This window comes from Melanaphis sacchari, unplaced genomic scaffold, assembly GCF_002803265.2.
Source record: "Melanaphis sacchari strain LSU unplaced genomic scaffold, SCAv2.0 Contig2_pilon_pilon, whole genome shotgun sequence".
Lineage (NCBI taxonomy): Eukaryota > Metazoa > Arthropoda > Insecta > Hemiptera > Aphididae > Melanaphis > Melanaphis sacchari.
The window spans coordinates 4,185,920-4,207,634 of NW_020271173.1; the positions used below are offsets into that span (position 1 = coordinate 4,185,920).

The 21,715-nt window shown below is 28.7% G+C and overlaps 1 protein-coding gene across 3 annotated transcripts in view; it reads right to left on the minus strand.

Moving 5' to 3' along the window:
* Nucleotides 1-21,715, minus strand: part of LOC112595795 (nucleolysin TIAR-like) — a 331,751-nt gene that overhangs the window by 35,965 nt on the left and 274,071 nt on the right. For all 3 annotated transcript variants that reach the window (XM_025341135.1, XM_025341136.1, XM_025341137.1), the window contains 2 exons: nt 12,406-12,481; nt 2,063-2,165 (listed from right to left, as the gene is read on the minus strand). In XM_025341135.1, coding sequence (XP_025196920.1) covers nt 2,063-2,165; nt 12,406-12,481 — 179 coding nt within the window. The remainder of the gene's footprint in view (nt 1-2,062; nt 2,166-12,405; nt 12,482-21,715) is intronic.

The following is a 21,715-nucleotide window of genomic DNA, read 5'->3' on the forward strand; positions in this document are numbered from 1 at the left end:
CTAGACCTATCATCAACTAGAGTACTGAGATCAAAAATATAACAACAATACTTATAAGTTATAATATATTATTATTATATAAATTGCACGCAACGAGACGTAATACGTGCGGGTCATCGTAATTTTTTGAAGTGTGTCCCTTAATCCTAACAACATTCGTGAGTGCATGAAGATTGATGGGGTGAAAAATGACGACAACAACGATGGAACGTTTATGTCGTCATGTATAATATGCAAACAAACGGAATAAAAGTATATTGTCAATTTTGTATATATTGTATTACACGCGGAAAATCATTAAAGATGTTTTTTTTTTCAAAATAACATTTTAATATGTTTTTTTCCGATTTAACGACCATTTTTTCAATAGTTGCTCGTAAAGAATTTATTACACAATGAACATAAACATATATATTGCTAACTGTAAACCAAATACAGATTATATAGCTTGATATTTTTCCAAATTATATCTTACTATTAGCAAATTCAATTGATTTTTAAGCAAATATACCTTAAGTATACTATATAAATGAATTCAAAATATATTTTGATAAATGTTTTCCGATGATCGTTAATTTCCTCGGTCGGATAATTTCTGTAAATTAAACAATTTGACATAATACGAATTTTAAAAGCTACTAAATACACCGATTACCATTAAATTAATATGTCTAGATAATTTATTTAAATCACAACGAATACATTGAAGTATGAAACAATTTTATATGAAAAATATGAATTCCACAGACTTGATTATTCAATCCATAATGATAATGTTTCAAAAACACATACAAATTCCATTTATATAAATGTATTAAACTATGATATAATAATAAATACGCGTTCGAATATGAGTCAGGTCCAAGCAGTTCGACATTATGTTGTGCAATCATCTTTAACAAAATATAAAATACGTCGATCAGGCTGAAACCGTAGAATTTCTAGAAGAAAAGTTCCCATCAAAGTCGGCCCGTCTAAACGAAAACGGAACAGAATATTTTACACGGGTTTGATTTAATTTCAATGGGATCTGACAGCGCTCATGTGCCGTTTGAAAATTCAACACAAATACGCTGCAGTAATGTAGCCTAAAGTGTATTCACATATTATTATATATTATGTGTACACAGCCCGCCAGCGTGGAAGCCGTGAATCGCCTTGGGATATCTGACACATATTTTTTTCCTTCGTCTCACCCGTTGATATAGGTAAGAAGTGCGCGCGGAGACGGAATACGATTTGACATGGATAAATGACGGTAGAGTTTCTACTCAACGCGCGGACGTCAACTAGAATCAATCAGTTTTCCCCGCGGAAGAGGACGACGCGATGACGCGAGAGCTTCGGCGGCGTCCCACACAGCCGGATGGCGCGATGTTCATATTTTTCCCACTCCACGACTTCTAGAGATTTCGTATTAGGTATTGAACCTAATGGTATTTGATAATCATAAAAAAAAAAAATCTCGTTCTTATTTTCGGAGTACACACTACGATATTTTATTATAGCTCACGTTATACATAAAATAATATTATATTTATTTATGTATATATACTATATTGTATATACCTGCAACATCCGATGTGCATTTAATTTCCGTTTAATCCTGGCAACATTGTTTGAACAAATTACTCAAAATATATCCCTGCGCTGTCGACCGCCGCTGCCTTGACCCGTTTGATTGGTTACGATATGAATAATGAAGTGCAAACCCTAGTGGGGTCCGTGCACACACAAAATATTTTGGCGCAGGAAACTCCCGTGGGATACCTACGGGGCTTTAAGACCCTTTGCGAAAACCCCCTTACTTTTGTCCCCATTCTACCCTCAACGGTGTTATGTACGCAGTGAATGTTTTGCCGACAAGTAACAAATTCGGTGGCAGCTTCGGTGGTTGATCGAAAGAAACAACAATAGTATACGTTGTACGAAATAATATCATAATATTGGGTAGACACAAAAAAAATATAATTTAAAAGTTTTGAGAAGGTGGAAATATCAATATAACCACAGTAGTTATAGAATATAATATAATATGTAAGCTGCTTTTCGGTGTACTTACAGTCAGTTTTTAACGTCGGTGGTTTTCTGGTCGCCCAATTTGTCCTTATGCTCCTGCTGCCCAGCCATTGACCGTTCATTGCAGCGATCGCACTCTCGGCTTCCTGTGAACATCACACAACAAACAACATTAACACGTAATTATAATGATCGTCATGTTTATATATATATATATATATATATATATAATGTATATATTTGTAACTATTTCAATACAATGTAGATAAGTATTATTAATGTAATAGAAAGAAATATACGTATATACGGTCATACCGAAAACCCCTCAACAAAATCTCAGTCAGCGACGTACGCACACGATCGATTTCGATCACGATGGACCGCTCGGTGGACCATTATTATTATGTTTTGCGAGGTACACATTGGATTAGAATATCAATTACCTAGTTACTGTATCTGACGTATATTTCCCCTTCTGACGCTATCTCCATTATATTATTATTAAATTGTGTGGCGTAATAATTAATAGTCAAAATACTATTATTGTACGTGTGCATAATATTATGATAACATAGTGTTGTTTGTACAACATGACCGTATAATATGCTAAAAGTTGGACCATCGTGTGATATTGTAGGACGACGTATCACGGTTTTCAAGTTATTCCTCAGATACAGTTGAAATTTATATTATACTATTGTATATCATATTTGACTATTGTAGGCGGTTGAGTATGTTTATATTATTTTTATTGACCGACAAGATCATCCCTCCCCCCCCCCCCCCCAACACTATGGCATTATTGGCAAATGCAAAAAATTGCAAATACAATTTTGAGCACTACAGCTCGTTGAACTGGCAAATTGAAATTGGATTGACGTTTATTTCATTGTGATACTTTGCTAGTTTTATAATAATATCAATGACAAGTGTGATATTATTATAAACTTGTACGTTATTTCTCGTTAAAAAAATAAATAAATAAATAAATATCATCCATTCTAACGATACTAATATACTATAACTCATGAATGTTGTTAAGAAGGATATTATTCATCGATAATACCATCGTGTTGAAACGTCTGACTGTATAACTATGGCGAGTATACATTTTGATTGTACTTGTTACAATCAAATCACATGTTCAGCGATAAGTCTTTATACTGAAATTATACGTTTAATGCAGTTATATGAACATTATAATAAAGAAGAGAGTTTTATGGGTGATTATACTAATTTCGTTAAAGACAAAACTCTGCTAACAAACTAAGGATATTTTCGTTTTCTGACTGTCAAGCATACCTCCCAAACATTGCAGCACTGTTTTGAAGGACATTCATAATATAATTACCTATACCTCTACGCTATACCATATAAATGTATTGAAATTATACACCTTAAACGAGTTCATAATAATTATTCATATCGCTATAATATGTAAATTGTGGAATTATTAACATCCGTTATAATAATATAATAATACCACCGTCGTTATTTGTTTACATCATGTAATAATACTAATATGAGGTAGGTAGTTAAATATATAGCTGCTATGTCGGTCAAATACGGATTTATTTATGATGCAGTCCAGTTTTATAGAATATTCGATGAAATTCGTACACATGTGTACACATATTACACAGTGGTGCTGAAGTTAATTTATCTTTTATGGTAATTATTCATATTTCATTTGTAGAACACTGCCAACAATGTTTCTAACGCAGACCCTCTTTGAACCTTTTTCGATTCAACTTTTTAATTTTCTATTAAATAACTCGAGAAACCTTTAAATTTTCACTCTTTTTTTCAGAAATACAATGAGTATAACATTAAAATAATGTATGCCAAATAATTGTATTGTTCACACAATAAATTTAAAGTTATATTACCCGAATTAAGTTCAGATATATAACTCTAAATATACTAAATCTCAGTGAGTTAATATATAATTATCAAAAAAACAATTAAATTATTACAAAAAAATATTAACAACGATTTCAATGTAAAACTATCTACTATATTATCTATATTATTATTTTACTAACCTTTGGACTGTACAGAAAGAAAACTATGTACAAAAAAAAATAATCGATAATGTCTAATGGGTATCAGGTTCAAGGTAGGTTGATAATACTAATCTGCACCATCCAAACAGAGCTCGTAGCAATCGTATTTCACGAATAAAAGAATCGGTGCCACTATGTACATATGTTGGTAGTCTTGCTGATTATAGTAGGTAAGCGAAACAATGAAGAAAAAGCGAGAAAAGACTAATCGTTTTGTATTTTCCTGCCAAATCGATTGCCGTGAAATTAAATATTTACTATGAGTGGTTTTATATATTGTTAAGAAGCAGTTAACATCATAATTATAATAAACTTTGAATGAATAAAGAACGCACTTGTACGGTAATACTATAATAGTAAAATAGTACATGAAATAAATTATATATACTATATTTATAAGCATAATGCAGCAAACATAAATAAAAGGCACTAAACATTACGATGGAAACAAAAAAAAAAACAAAAAATGCTGATTCTATAGAATTGCATTTAATTTGCACTATTCTATTTATGGCGATAATATTATTATACACGTATAATATTATACATTGGAAATAATGTTGTCATTAGGTTTTTCCTTTTTAAATTTCTAAAAATATGTAATGAACGCGATGAAGATAAATCTATAAAAATCGGTTGCATCATAAATTTCTTATAGTATACCTAATATATAAATCGTGTCCTTAATCGACAATTCTCGTTAAGTGTACTTCGAGAAGAATCGCATTAAGGCAGTCCGTAGTCGTAATCATTAGAGCGTATAGAAACTATTGAGTTGAGAACTTTTAAGTAACAGGTTATAACGAAATGTTAAATTCGAACGGTGACCATTTCGGTGTATATACATTATATATATATATAAGTACTACACCGGTGATGCAGATAGGAAACATTTTAAATTGGATTAGTATAGATATATATATTATATATAGAAAGGCTCGTGATTCGTTCGTGTTTCATTCATACCATTTTGATCTTCTTTTCTTTAGCAATAATAAATACACTTTTATTAAAAAAGGTGTAAAAATGGGTTTATGTAATAGGCTATTAATTTATTATAGAAAACAATTGCAGCGTAGTATTGTAACAACGTACAATATCAATCGCTAATAATTATCACTGTCATATACTCAAAAAGTACTTTTAAAAAATATTAAAATAGATAAATCATAGTTTAAAATTGGGGTTTGTGAGTGGAGCTAATTTTTAGATAGAAAAATTTACAATATAATATCTAAATTTAGCAATGTGGCTTAAGAAAAAAATTATCATAACCGCTCATTTTAATTATATAAAATGTTTTTGATTAGTTAACACTTATTCGCAATCATGTTATAAAAAACGATAAAAGGTTTGCTATTGGATTTCACTCAGTTCAAGTCCCTAGACTTTTTTGATGTTTATCAATGATATTCTCAAATTATACTGATATTTTCTGAGTGTACTAAAATTACTTTAGACGTCTTATAGACCTCTATTTTTGTTACAGTACTATGTCGTATCAAATAGTTTAGTGACAACCATATTATAAAATATGTAATATAAATTATAAATATGTTCATTATTTATATAGGCGAATCAGCAGTTAATAATATTATTACAACTTACGTTGGTCTTTCGTAATGTTTCAATACTAAGGTAGATTTGTATAACGTAAAATATATTATTATGCCATACATCTAATTCCGCTATTAAACGCTATTAAATTATATTAAACCTTTCTGAAAATGAGTTTTTATCCTATGTGGAAAAAACATAAATAAATGCCATAAAGAAGTTTATACCGAAAAAAGAGTTTTTCTGCCGCGATGGTTTATACGATGGAAAATTAAATTGACTACACGTGGACGGTGGTGGCAGTAGATCCAATGCCGGATTTTGGGATGGAAGAGTACAACATGTACATCGTAAGCTTTAAAAAAAAACATCGGAAATTTATGGCACACAAAAACGGCGCTGTGAACTTTTTTTTTTATAACCAAAAAATATTATCTTTATTCGCGTGTTTGTTACACACTGGAGGGGTGGTGGTAGTTTTACAATTTTCATAATATGATACTCAATATTTTACGCACACGCGTATATTATCAACACGTTTTTCGCCTTTTATCTTATTGAATTCGAAACGATATGTTTTTTTCAACCGCCGCCAACACCCAAAATTCTCTTCTTTTTTATTACATGTATACGACGAATGCCACATTAACACTACTGCCTCCACAGGCGTGACCCTGTTTACAAGACAATAAAACGTTGCTACACGTTCATCCCATCAAAACGACATTACGCCAAATTTTTTCCGGTGCGTGTGAGCAGCCATCGAACTCCCGACGTGTTGTGTTTTCCTTTTTTCGCACACTGAAATGTTATCATTATATCTATTGTTTTTGTTATTATTATTATGATTGCGTAAAAAAAATAATGCTGTTGGTGACTCCCAATTATTGTCATTATATACCATAGATTGGTATATACCTTGCTGTATGGACCATGTTCGTGGTATAACATATACCATCCTTTCTCGAGTTGTAAAGTTAGTTGGAACAGGTGCTTCTATCACACATCAATTTACAAACAATTTAGAAAAGTGAACAAGTTATATTCACAAAAGATTTTGGGATTTAAAAAATTATTATTATTATTATTATTATTAACGCAAGTAAATATTTCATCAATACAGTATTTTATTGTAAATTTTATTTGTCTTGTGCAATAAAAACTTCATAAAATATACGAATAACTATTATAGGTATTTCGTGATAAAAACTAATGAAAAAATAAAAAAAAATTAAAAAAAATTAAAAACTAGATGATATCATATAATACCATGTACATAACTAAAGATTAATCGGAAATCAAAAATTGCTCCTCTTGTTTGGTTAGAATGCTGTTAATGTTAGCGTACAAGTAACGTATATATTATTATTATTATAGGTATAACGTTTGACACACAGCGTTGGCGGAAAGACGATATCATCCAATTCGTTGCAATAGTTCCAGCATAATGTGACGCCTATTTTACTTATTATCACTATTTGATTTATGACAGAGCTGTCAAAAATGCCGAGGGAATATAAGTGAGATTATATGCACACTAGTACTAGTGTGCGATAACGTGCCACACACGATTTCGATAATGAAGTCGCAGGAGGGTCGTAATTTGCGCCAACACGGAGACCAGGTCCAATTTCCTTCGTATTTAACGACGGCAATGTGTTCTTGTTGAATGACATGTAAAAAACGATATACCCTGGGTCAATATTTGATTTATATAAATAGCATTGTTAAGGAAAAGACACCCCTTTCCACTCCTGAAAAACAAAAGTTCGTTGTGTTTAAATAATATTCCAATCTTCTTGGGTGTTTTTTCTTTTATTTTCAAACAACTAATTGTTTTGAATAGTGAGTCGATTAAAATATCAAATTTAAATTATATCTTACTACACCTCATCCCAACACTATAAATTTAGTCTAAAAACCCTCTCGATTGAAATTAAAATCATATACATATATACAGAACTTATTTTGTCGCATCACAAGATAACGAATAAAATAGTAAACCTCAGTATAATCATAATCGTCATAAAAATTAAAAGAAAACTTATTGTGAGAAAAAATATAAGTTGAATTGCATTATTATTGTTGCAAATATTGCAGTATAATAATTTGTAGAATTTCTGTATACGTTATATTATACAATATAACACGAAAGCCCCATGATATATAATATATTGTATACGCAATACAATTTTCAATATTAAACAGTAATAATCTGTTATAAAAAAAAAAAAAATACCCAAAAACGAAGAAAAAATCTTAATAATACAAGTTTTCTGAAAATATGATCGTAAGTCCACACACGCATGGAATCAAATATTATTATTAATATCAGGGTTTACATCGAATCAAACGGTTCTCTGAAACTCTTCATTGTATTTTTATTTTACAATCTTACACGTTAAAAATGTTTATAGCACTTGATTAAATATGATTCAATCAAAATACTATTTTTTGTGGAATTATATTAAGATCACTACTAAAATAGTATTTAAAATCATATTAAACTTTTGAAAATATGCTATAAAAATAGAAAGTATCATTTTTATCAACATTTTAAGACATGCCATTGAATAAAATCATATAATTAAAGCAGTTTTATTCCAATATTTTAATAATTTATTCTTAAATTTAATTAGTAATCATACTAGCGATTTAAAATTTTAACGTATGAGAAATAAGTATCAAATTAAAACTGAAAGACTGTAATTCCAAAATATTTTGTTTACAACATAAACACATTTGTGTTGTAGTATTATTTATATTAATATGGCATATAATAATAATATATTCAATGGTCTTCGTGGTTTAAACAATGCATTAATTCAGTAATTATTGATCCTCATTTTTTTACTCATAACCTAAAAGTGTTGAATATTAATCTGGGGTTTCATACTTTTGTAATATTTTTTTTTTTTAAATATTAGCTAAGATTAATACAAGTAAATTTGTTTAATTATTAATTGTTGAAAAGGTAAAAATTTCAATATTTTATTAAGTAAAATGTAGTAAATTAAATTATAAAACATCTATCAAAACGTTTTATATAATATTATAGAGGTTAACAGAACTACAGATTTTAATCACGAAATCTAGATTGTATAAGTACGAGTATACATAAGTTTTATATAATTTTAATATTATATTATGATTGGAACTGTAGAATAATATCACAATATACAATGCCTTATACAATTGTATATTAATAATTTAATAAATCATTTTATAATTTTGTCAAAATGAATAAAAAAAAAGATTCCGTCAATTTACAATTAAATGTAAAGCACATCATAAAAAATCGCAAGAGGATGCCCTAAATCTGTATAATGTGTTTGAGATAGACGTATGTGGTTATTGACTCGACAAAAAATTATTAAAATCGTTGATAGAAACGTATTTTCGATTAATGTATTATTATATTGATTTAAAGGCCACATTATCTTGAATACAGTTGTGCTTTTATTCTCAACCTTAAATTTGTGTAAAATAATCGTAAGTACTTTACGAGCAGTGAAAAGAATACAGCCGTGGTTTATTATATTTTATTTTTCTACAAACATTCGTGAGTTTCAAGGTCGTGTTTGGCGACACGCAACAGTTTTGCGTGCAAACGGGGATGTGAAGAGGCAACGACCGTTGCACCCGATAGATTTACGTATATACACATATACACTCAAAGTTGTACAATATATTACTTTTATCCCTCACAACCCGACATTAAGCCGACGACGACGACCCGGCCTAGTGGGTCTCGATGACGACGACCCTCCGATCGTCCACGCTTTCTTGTCATTGCACAGGGAGGCGTTTATCTCAAAGGAACACGCGCGTATCCGACATATTATTAAAGATAGAGCATGGAACATATGGGATCGGCAACTACATAGAGCGTATGGCACCGCGAGGAGGAATTTCATTTTTATTTTTTACGCATCACATCACACTACACACTGTTGTACATTATATAATGTAGTATTAACACGGTACGAAAATTATTGTTTAAGTATTAGAACTATGAAACGCGGCGTCGTGGCAAGTAGGTCCTTTATACTCGCATGAAGTGACGACATCTGTGATTAAATGTTTAACTCTATTTATTACTGTTGCCCGAAATTTATGTCGAGCCGTCAAGGCGATTCGCTATTTCATTCATTTTCAGTTTGAGTACCTGTCACTCCAAAAAAAAAAATTCAAATTTAATAACACAATATTTTATAGTTTAAGATAGTTTAATATTTAAGTTTTTTATTTTTTATTAGACTAAAAAAATTTCCATATGAGTGAGAGTGAGTTAAATCTAGAAATAAGATGACCTTAACTGACTAAAAAAAAAAAAAAAAAAATTAGGAGAAATTGCCACATTCAAATCATTTTGATTGGTGTTGTTTATCATAGAATCGTTAACGTGTAAATACTACGTACTTTTGTAACATAACGTATGTCAATTCAATAAAAATATAACATATTGATTAATTATTATTCTCAATAATAAATTTTATAGATACTCATAATTGTTACTATTTTTTTTTTTTTTTTTAAATACACGATTTAACTTATTCTTAGACTATGTGTGCTATTTAAAAAAAAAGTGATTTCATTAATAGTAGATTGGGAAACACTGCTATACTATTCGATAACAATAATGGGAATCATGGTCTTAGACGATGGATTGTGGGCGCATAATACGATGGCGATTGCTAAACGGTCAATTGGACTCGGTAGATTGGATAATACTTAATTACGTTCGGAAACCATAATACCGCATACGCCCTTTTTCAAAGTCAGACCCTAAGCTGGATAAATGTATCGATAGACAACCGCTGTAAACTGTGATTTGGTGTACTAATTTTTCAAACAATACCTTTTATTAATGGCATACTAATTATGAACAGATTAAAAATAGCCACAAAAATTAGAAAATATAAAATAATAACTACAAACATAAATTGTATTTATGAATAGTATATCAATATTTCTAGGGTATACTCTATTTATTATTACTATATCATCAAATACCAATCACATGTAAAATTTTTTTATTGATATTTCAATGTTTGAAGCAATGTATAAGCATTTTTAAATGTGTAAACATTCAACTGTGTTAAGTCAATTTGAACGCTGCCGGTAAAATTTTAAATTCTATGCTCATGTTATTTTAATGTGTTAGAAAGTATGTATTGGTTAATATTTGACCACATATTTATTAAAACACACTTTATTTTAAACAATCGTGACGTATAATAATTTAATGTAAATAATAAAATTGTCTTTCATAAATATCTGTCACTCATCAGATTATGAAAAACTTGCAGTATTACGCTTTTAAATCTGTATAAATTATCTGGGTTTAAAGTTATACACGGGATCACGAGCGAATGATCCGTACGAGTCGTAAATCTGTTCTCTCTCACATTTAGTTTTTCTCCTCTGTCAATGCAATACACATAGCCATATCTTTTGGACGAGTTTATACTGCGGTCGATCATACATTATACAGTCATGGTCAATATAAATTTTTCTCCATTTAGTAAATAATTTTAAAATCTAAAACAATTTTTGGCCGTAAATATAATTCAAATTCTTCCATTGTCATGCTATCGTCTCCTAAATCAAGATTACTAGAAACCAACAAAATTACATTGATAGTAGCAGAAAAAACGGAAGTAAACAAATAAAAACTACATATTATTATAAATATATATATATATATATATATTGTATTTATAAAACCGGCTGATTTGTGGTCGTGTGTGTAGTGCACACGTATGTGAACGTAAATAGTTCAATTTTCCGGAGTTATTCCCTTTATCACGTTTGAGAGTTGGGATAAAATGCTGTAGCAATTCAACAATGAGCCACCAGCCGACCAGTCGTTTTGTTATATCTCGTGTGCTGTGAGCAGTCAAAATAAGGTGATGGTACAGAGAGAAATTTATAAAGAAAACTTACACAATAATCCACATAAATCGGCAAAACAATGAACTTCTGTATGACTGTTTGTGGTATATTATCCCCAGAAAAATCGACTGTAATATTATGTTATATTCGTACACATTTCATATTTATATATTAAAACAAAACAAAAAAAAAAAAATTAACAAGTTTGAAGAACGGATAAACGGATACAGCGATAATAGTATTACATAATAGTACAATACGATAAACAGACGACTGCTGTTTTTGTGGCGTGATAGGAAAGAAACGATCTTTTTGGTGGTGGACAATAATATACACACAATTATATGATAAGAGTTTTATTCCAGGATTTTTGCATAATTATTATAATATTTTATAATATTGAAGAAAGTTTATTTTAAAGTCAGCGATGGATTTATAATAAATAAATGGTTTTATTTTTCATCAATAATCATTTTCATTGAACACAAAATTGAGTTTGTTTTATTTTAAGGGGAACAATATATTTATATTATTACATACTGTTGACTACTCAGGACGATCACCGGTAATTTAAAACTCTCGGTATCATAAAATAGTACGAGAAAAAAAAATTAAAAAGAATTATGCCAGCTTATTTTTATACTTATCTTTAGACCTTTAAAAAATATTCATATTGTGTTCCCAACAAGACAAAAGATCTCTTTGTCTCATTTTGTTGATGTGATAAGTTAACAAACGGAATTTAAATTTAAATAAAAAAAACCCATCTCTTTTTATTATATCTCAATTTACTGACTTTATTATTTCCGGTTTCTAATTAATATCAGATAAAGAGTTAAGATTAAAAATATGTTTGTATACTTACAGCTTTTTTTAAAAATGACACGAAGCCGTAGCCTTTTGATTTTAACGTTTGCGGATCTCGTACTACTCGGCAATCCCTTAAACATAATAAAAAATATTTCAATTAGTAAAACTAAATAGTTTTAAATTCTAAGTATTTGACTGTGAATTATTATTCTTTAAGCTTTGATCTTAACAAACAAAGAGAATAGGGTTACATGAAATACAGTTTTATAAATCGATAAAACTATTATGATAACGTATAATAATTGTGTATAATTTAATTCTAAAAATGTAAGCGATTCCATTACATAATATGTATACATACGGTTGTAGTTCAGAATGTTTGGAATAAATTTAATCCCAATCTCCTGAATTACTGTTGATTAAATAACTCTATCTTATAAAAAGTATTTAGTTGGCATATATAGTTTTAATTATACTCCGTCAATTAACATTATCAAGAAGTATGTGCGTAATACAAACGTAGGTAGCAAATACAGCTAAATATATGGCCAAAATAACAGTATAGGCATATTTTTCTTTTGAAAACTTTTAGTTTTTTTTTAAATTTTATTTTAATAGAATAAAATAAAATTGGTCATTTAAATCGACATCGCACTGTCGTTGTAAGTTGTAATCGAATGAGAGAAGGCCCATTAAAATACAGAGAAATTAGATTATTGTGAGCGCGCGTCGTAATGGGAATTCGATACGACGACGACGGTTTTCAATACGGAGTGAGAAAGGGGGAAATAGGGACCGGGATGGAATGACAGCGACAGCACGATTGCAGAGAAAGAGAAATGTAGATAGCATGGTTTCAGTCTTGCAAACGTCATAACGCTCACTGGGGGAGGGAAAACACTTTTTCTCCCCTCTTTTATCGTCGAGCAGTAAACCACACATACACACACACAAACACATAAACTCAACATACACATGATCGTACATACACACACACACACAGACATTAGGGCGAGACTCGAAAACTCGCAGCGGGCACTATACATATACCCAACCATAACTATACACCCGCGGCTGATCGGTAGGAAATTCGTGGTTCACCCTCGTGTCGTCAGTTACAGTTATTTTCCTCGTTTTATTATATCAGAGTTAAAAATACACTTGGTCTCACGCAAAACAATAGTGGTATGCAATGGAAAATATTATTACATCGATAGTTATATGATAGGTTCTACAAAATATACCGAGCACAGCCTTACCCGCTTATCGGATATGGCGGATGAACAAAATAAAAATCAATGACGAAAAAGATGGAAACGTACCACCGAAAAATTGCGACAATCTAAATATTAAAATAGATCTGAATAGACAGTCCTATGTCATCGCTTAAAAAAATATACCGATGGACGGAATTTAAAAAAGAAATCAAACTTTTTCAATTAGGGTGAAGTTAAACGTATACTTAATTCGACGGCCGTTAGAATGCATTATAATATTTTATATAAGTATTTGATAGATTATCATATATTAACAGTTAGATAGCCGTGACCGACGATGGTCGATATGACTGGGTGTGTTGTTGCACTAAAATGATTGTATTTCGAAATATATAATTATATTGTTATAAATAAATATATAAATAATTTTTTTATATCCTGTGTGATTCTGTTATCAAGCAATATTAATTGTTCTGAAATCTATTAACATTTTTGAAAAAAAAATCTTACGTAATTTCTATTCAAAATAAAATAACATATTATAACACCATAATTTTTAAGTATTTTACTTTTTTGTAAGATTACATACGACTTTAATTTCATATTCTCGAGAAAAATATTTTTCATAGTATTTTGATATATAAAAAATGAAATTCAGACGATTAGTTTATAAGTTATGAGTATTTAAAATTCTGGTTAGTGGAATAGTAGTAAACGTTTTACGAGATAATCCTGTAGCTCATAATTCTATTCCCATAACTTTAAATATTTATAAATCATATCTATTCGTCCGAATTTCAATTTATATAAATAAAAATACTCTGAAAAAAATTAAACTCCAAAATACGAAATTAAAATTATTTTTTAGTATTTAAAAACTTAATCAATTATAACTATACAATATATATGTATATATTTATTATACTATGTTTTATCTGCACTAGAAACTATACATTTTTTTTTTTCAAAAACTCCAATATATTTTAAAATAATGAATTTTTTAGATAAAATAATCACTCTGTATATCTACCACATTTAATAACAATCTGGTCATAGTGGGGTATGGTAGTCGTTTAACCGTATTGGATATAAATTACAGCACTGTTGCAACGAAGGTTTTTGTCCATCATGGAAATGAAACCACCCATTGCCGTTGTGCCGTGAGCAGCAATATTCTTACCCCTTTCTAGTCCCTTTGAATTGCATATATATATATATATATGTGTGTGTGTGTGTATGTGTGTATATGTATGTGATCCTCGTTTCCAAAAACGATTTTTAACATAAAATACAAATCGAATACCTATAAATAAACTATTCATATATATGTAGCATACACACAAAATTGCATTATAATATTATAATATATCATGTTTTAATAATACACGAAAGAATGTAGAAAACTAAACGCCATAATATAAGTATATTGTTGTGTTATACGTATAATAATTATTATTTTAAATTTTAATACCAATATTATATTACTTAAACATATTTATTGTTAAAGAGTTATTTTTTCGTTTTTAATTTTTCGAGCATTCATTTTTAGAAAATTAAATTAAATTAATGATATTTAAGTCATTTTAATTTGAACATTGTTTTCTTATTTTAGCAACACAAGTATCCAAAACATTCCTATATTATATTTATAGAAAAAAAACTATGATGTTAAATTTTTAACGAAAACAATAAATTAAGTTATTGTAAGTTAGTCAACATTAAGTGATTATAATTAAACAAACGATACAATATTTAATTTGAAAAGTTTAAAATTAGTATGGATGCTTAACTTAAATTAGTTAAAAATAAATCAATTGATTGTTTTTAATTATCTCTTAGACCAAGGTTCACTTAATTTTAACTTAACGTATTATTTTTCAAATCAGTGAAAAATTAAAATCAGTTTTTTTTGTTCAAATATATAGTTATTTTTAATCCTTCTGCTTAAAATTTATATAGACCACCTATTAAGTACTATACATTAACGTTGTAATAATTATTGGACCAATTATAAAATTATAAAATTTTCCACTCACTATTCACTGCGCTCTAATATACGTTGTATATCTATACTTTTCTGGGTATGTAATATATTGTATACTATAATTTTGTAATATGTAATTCAGAGTTGTCCATTTTTCGTTTTACATTATACTCGGAAAACGGGGTAACGTTATCATTACTCGCTGGAAACAGTTGTTAAACGTATTCAAGTGGAAACAGTGAAAAAAAAAATGCGCCTACATAATGAGACGAGTGTGCAAGCAGCGTTAAAATATTATGTAGTTTTCACAGAGAATTCGTAGGCTTTATTTTTTCTCCCTTCAATATTCAATTCGTTATAAAATACATGTTTATGTTTATATGTATGTATAACACCATATCTTTATGGCAACAAATATTCGTTTAAATTGTAATATATCGCAATACTGTTATCGTGTAAGTTACAGGTTAATAATTTTCTTTTTCTATATATTTTTTTTATCCTTACTGATTTTCTTATACATCATTATTATTATTATTATTATTATACGTAAACACAAAATTAAAAGTTTCTTTTAAATTAACTTGAATTATACTCACATTACAATGTGTACTTAAATATATATGCGTATGCATATGTCCTTTTGGTTATTTGTTTATATATATATTTTTTTAAAGTTATGAAAAAAATATTTTTATTTTTTTATATGTGTTATTAAAATAAAAAATATATTTATATGATATATTATGTTGCTTAAAACCTAGAAGAAATAAGCAGCAAACAATCTGAAAAGTCTCAAATTATTTTATGTGAGTTAATTATTACGATGTTTAGTTCTAAGTTGATTTCGATTGTTTGTGTTACCCGGTTCTGCACATAAATATTAAACACAGATTTCATTTTAATATTATATAATATTATAATTTTCTGGTATGGGACGAGTTTATAAATGTGCGGACGATAATGGCTAGCGATTAACTATACTGACTACGTAAAGTAATACATACATGTATACATTATATGTACATGTGAATATTATTGTTATTCAATCCTGAAATAAAGTGCGCGTAAATTTTAATCCACGCTTTTTATACACCAGGAATTATTACGATGAATAATTTAAATTATACAAAAACGCTTACAGAATGGTATATTCGAATAATATAAGGCACGCTAAATTTTCGTCTGTTACACGGTTGGCAACTAAAATGTTGTTACATCGAGTTAAGCTAATAATTCACATAATATCGTAATGGCGGGCGTATGTATAATAAGTTTAATAGTATATATGACGTGGTTTGTAGTGATTTAGGAATGAATTTTCAACTTTCGCTGAAACGCTATTCACACGACCCGAAATTTTATATAAAACTGTATAATACTGTAAGTTTTGGTCGGCTCTCTTCACACTTGATGTAGTATAATTCATCGTACACGTTAAACGTGGTCTTTTTTTAATGTGCTAATAATGTCTTTGGTGCTAAATGCTTAGATATATAATCTTTAATACGGAATAAATATACCCTACAGGTAAGGGTATACTCAAAAACATAAACAATAGCATAATATAGTATAATAATACTATTCAACTGATTATAACATGCACATTGAATAGCTATATCTTTTGCTAATTGTTTTTAGTACATTCTAAAAGTTTATCTATAAAACAACACATGCTTAGTGTTCAATGTTGTGTTATAAGCAAACTGCCGGATAATTAACCAAACAAGCTCACTCAATTTGTTTCTATGATTATATCTATTTAATGAAATTCTTATTTTTAGAATTATTAAATATATAATATTAAATAATATTTTAAGACTATAGTTTTAAGTTTTTTTTTATACCATTTAAGTAGAAACTTTATTAATATTTATCATAAATAATAATAAATACAAACTTTTTTTCTATCTCTCATGTTAGTGCGTCTCAACCTTTTTTTTTTTTATAGAACCCCCTAAATTTAATGTAAAACTGTCAAGGCCCCCTTTATCAAAATCATTAATTATTTTTTCTTAATGATATACTAAATTTACATGTGTTAAATGTATATACAATATAATGTTATATAATAACTAAATAATCGAAAATATTTTAAATAAAATAAATATTTTGAGGCCCCCAGGTTGAGAAGCACTGTCTTATCACATCCGAACCTTTTATCATCTTATTTTATTTTTTATTATTATTTATAAAACAAATCTATAAGTTGAATAATATATGAAATAATATAATTATTTAATAAGTAAGTTAATAATTTGTACTAAACCTGAAAATGTAAGAGATAGGAGCATCTATCGACATAACTTCAAATCGATGAACTTAAAGGAGTAAGTTGTTATTGATTATTTAATAGATCATATGATTATATAAGTTTGAGATGTAGAAAAGGGTTGGCATGATTATGTACAAAAGAATCATTTAGATATGAGGAGGTTTATGTGGTTAAATTAGTTTTTATGAAATATATTATAGTGATGAAAAGAAAGTGTAGATATTGTTGGTATGCTTAAGTAATATATCATCTATTAAGCATATATTTTGAATAACTAAAAAACTACTCGTTTGAATTTGAATTTAGGCCAACATTTATATCAAATTCACAAATTTTCAAAAAAAAAAAAAAAATAGCATGTTATATCGGATAAAAAAAAAAAATGTGTTTCAATAAGATAATCTTAAAATGGTATAACCTAAATATTAAATACAGTTCTTAAAATATATGTTTAAAAATCAGGATTTGAATAAACTCAATAAATGTCGAAGGAAGATTTAAAAGAAACTCCTCCCCCCTTGGTATATGTGTGTAGACTGCAGGTACCATGTAAAACATAGTTGATTACATCTAATGTGGAACTTTTTGTTAACCTTCCATTTATAATAAATAAATACATCCTTCAAACATGTTTAGAACAACTAGTAGAACAACAGTGACTTGAATTTGTAAAGTTTTAATGACTCGATAAGTAGATATACTAACGTTTCTCAATAGAAGTATACCTATAATGATGTAAAATATTATAATTTTTTAAATAATTATATGCGTGTGCGCATACATAAATATCATATTGCACAGTATGGTATTGAGAGAAATTGTTTTCATTCAAATTATTATCAAGCTTTAAGTATGATTTTTTTTAAATTCAGTATGCAAAATTATTTTTATTTTAAGTATAAAACAATTTAATAATAAGTGAAAAAAAAATACCAGTTTAAAAGCATGTTTAAATGTTGAAAATATTTTAAAATCTAAATGAAAAAAGTTTAGAGTAGATCACTCTGTGATTTATTATATTTTTTCTCTTAAATTCATATTATACGTCTTTCATTAGAATATTGAACGAAAGTAAAAAAATTATAACCAACGAAAAGTGTAAGTTGCTTTGTCACAAAAATAATTTGGAATCGGCGTCCTATAATAGGCGTCGGAGTTTCCTATAGTACGCATTTCATGTCGAGCCTATTGAAAATAAAAATAAAACTCCGATGTAATGTGGTATTATATATTGGTGTCACATACTCTGGAAATATGGGAGCTGTGACATATTGCTTGGATCGGTGTTTTGACGGTGCAAAAGCAAAATGCGCCTAGGGTTTTCAGCTGGGGCTGCATTGGTAATGCTCCGACAGATTTTCTTACGTGCGTAGGCCAAAATACGCACGTGTATAAACGGCTTTTATCCAACACCCCTATCGAGTATACATAGTCATTGTCGAAGGGGGGAGAGGAAATGACAAAAAAGTGGAAAGGAGGTAGAGGTATATTTATGGGGTGAGGGTGTTGGGGTTCCAGCATCACCCTAGAGAATTTATTATATTCCTATATATTTTTATGAACATTTTTGTACACATTAGGGTGATTTTTCTCGGGCGTTTCGTGATCAGCTTTATATTTCGATGAATATAAATTCTTACATGATTTCATACTTGTAAAATTTGATATTTCAGTTTCTATACGAAAATTATTCAAAAAATAAATACTATATATGTTACAGTACAAAAATTAGTCATTTCTGAGTCTCTCTTAAAAATAAACATAGGTAAAATTGCACGCTATCCTTATATGATTATGGCTGTTAGTTTTTTTATTTATTGTTATATTAGTAAACATTTTATATTTTACTGTATTTTTGTGTACTTAGTTATGCAATTTATTTTATTTCATAAAACAATAGAAATACGTTTATACTTTTTAGTTAGAAAAAGCAATTAACAAATTAGCATCAAGCTTTTTAGTTCATGTAATGAATAAAATAATAACTAAATATTCATGCTTTAAGAGTTATTTTTCAAAACTCACAACAATAAAAAAAGTTTTTAGCATGCCTGCTAAATCCGGATGAATTAGAAAAAATCTGTGTTTTGTTTTTTTTGACTAGCTTGTTACGATATTTATTTACATACTCATAAAAAATTCTTTAATATACATATATTTTATATCTTCTGTAGAAATATTTTTTTTAGCTCAACGTTTCCTGCGAATCCCGGGATAATCATTAATTTATAAGGGAATATTAAATTATTTCTGAGAACTAAATGTTCAGTAGCTGCAGTCGAAGGGGTGAAACGAAAAACATTGATGCATGGGCTCTACAAATCAGCTAGAGAAGAAGAAGAAAAAAAATCGGAAAACGCTTGTATAAACTATCGGAAGTTTGTATGAATAGTTGAGCTGCGTATCAAAGTCTTATATTTGTTTAGCATGATATAATAAACTGCTCAGTAATCATTTCAATTTCACGAGCCGACGTCGATGCATATTTCCATTGATCTTAGATGAAAAACTTCTCACGTATTTCTGCATCTCTGATGTTTTTTGAGCGTACATATTAATATTGAACTCAATGCGTACAACTTATGTAGTGTTCTAAAACTTTTGTGAAAATCAATATTTTTTCGATTTGCCATCGTTCGATATTACCGTTATTATTGTTATGGCTAAAACATGTACCGAGTAAAAACCTAACTGTAACCGGTAAACGTTTATATTATATTATAATACACTACCATTATTTGTTAATACACGCACGTATATTGGCAAAACCAGAATTTTGTCAAATTGATAGGCCATATTTTGTTTGATTGTTTGAAACGTTTTACACAGCTATTAGTAGTATAAATGTTTTTGTTAGCATAATGTGAACCGTTATAAAATCGCTATAATTTGTTTATAATATTGATTAATACTTATTAAAATATAGATCAAATAAATACTTAGCAAATTGTTTTAAACGTTATGAGGAGTTGTGATATGGAGGTACAAGCGTAAGGACACTTCTCACCCATTAACGATCCCGCTGACGTATACAATGTATATTCTGGTACGATAAGTACAAATTGATACGTGTCCATAACTATGCAATTTTGCTTTATGCATGACATCTGCAAGACTAGATGTACAAAACAAATGTGTAGTTTTTTTCCCCTATAAAATCTATTGTAGCGTTATATACGTGTTTAGCTTTGATGCATATTGTAATAAACAGACAACGCCTTGCTCGTCGATGCAATCGTAACACGCAATGGAAGTATTTCAAAGCTGATACATATTATTATATGGACAGACAGTATTATAATACGATTCCCGTGTATTTATAGATAAAACGACTACATTACTATGTGTTTACACAGGACAAGTGCTCATGGTGTGAATAAATCGATTTCATCGGATGTTTTTATTGTTGTAATTTTACAAATAACCCCATAGTTATAGTGTTACAAGAAAGTTAAACTCAAATTGTATCTCTATGAAAAGTGTAATTATCGAAAATTGATCATATAATAATACAGTGTCGGGCGCCAAGTTATATTTTTAATGAGTGACGTTATGGTGAGCATTAAAATGAAATGTCTAACCTTATACAATACTGTTTATTATTATTTTTTTTTTTATAATTATTTCGATGATAACTAACATGGAGTACAATATATTGATTTTTGATTTTTTCGTATATGAGATGTAACTTTATGTATCATCTAATTATCTGTAAACCTTTAGTTGAATTGTCGTGTACTTTTGGAAAAACACATAATGTAACTTTTCAGTTTGTTTCGAAAACATGGATGTATTGACGATCCATTACTTCCCATGAGTCTACCGCCCGCGACTATACTAAGCGATATTAATTTAAAGGGTCAAACATGCGTGGTCCAAGTATATTTGC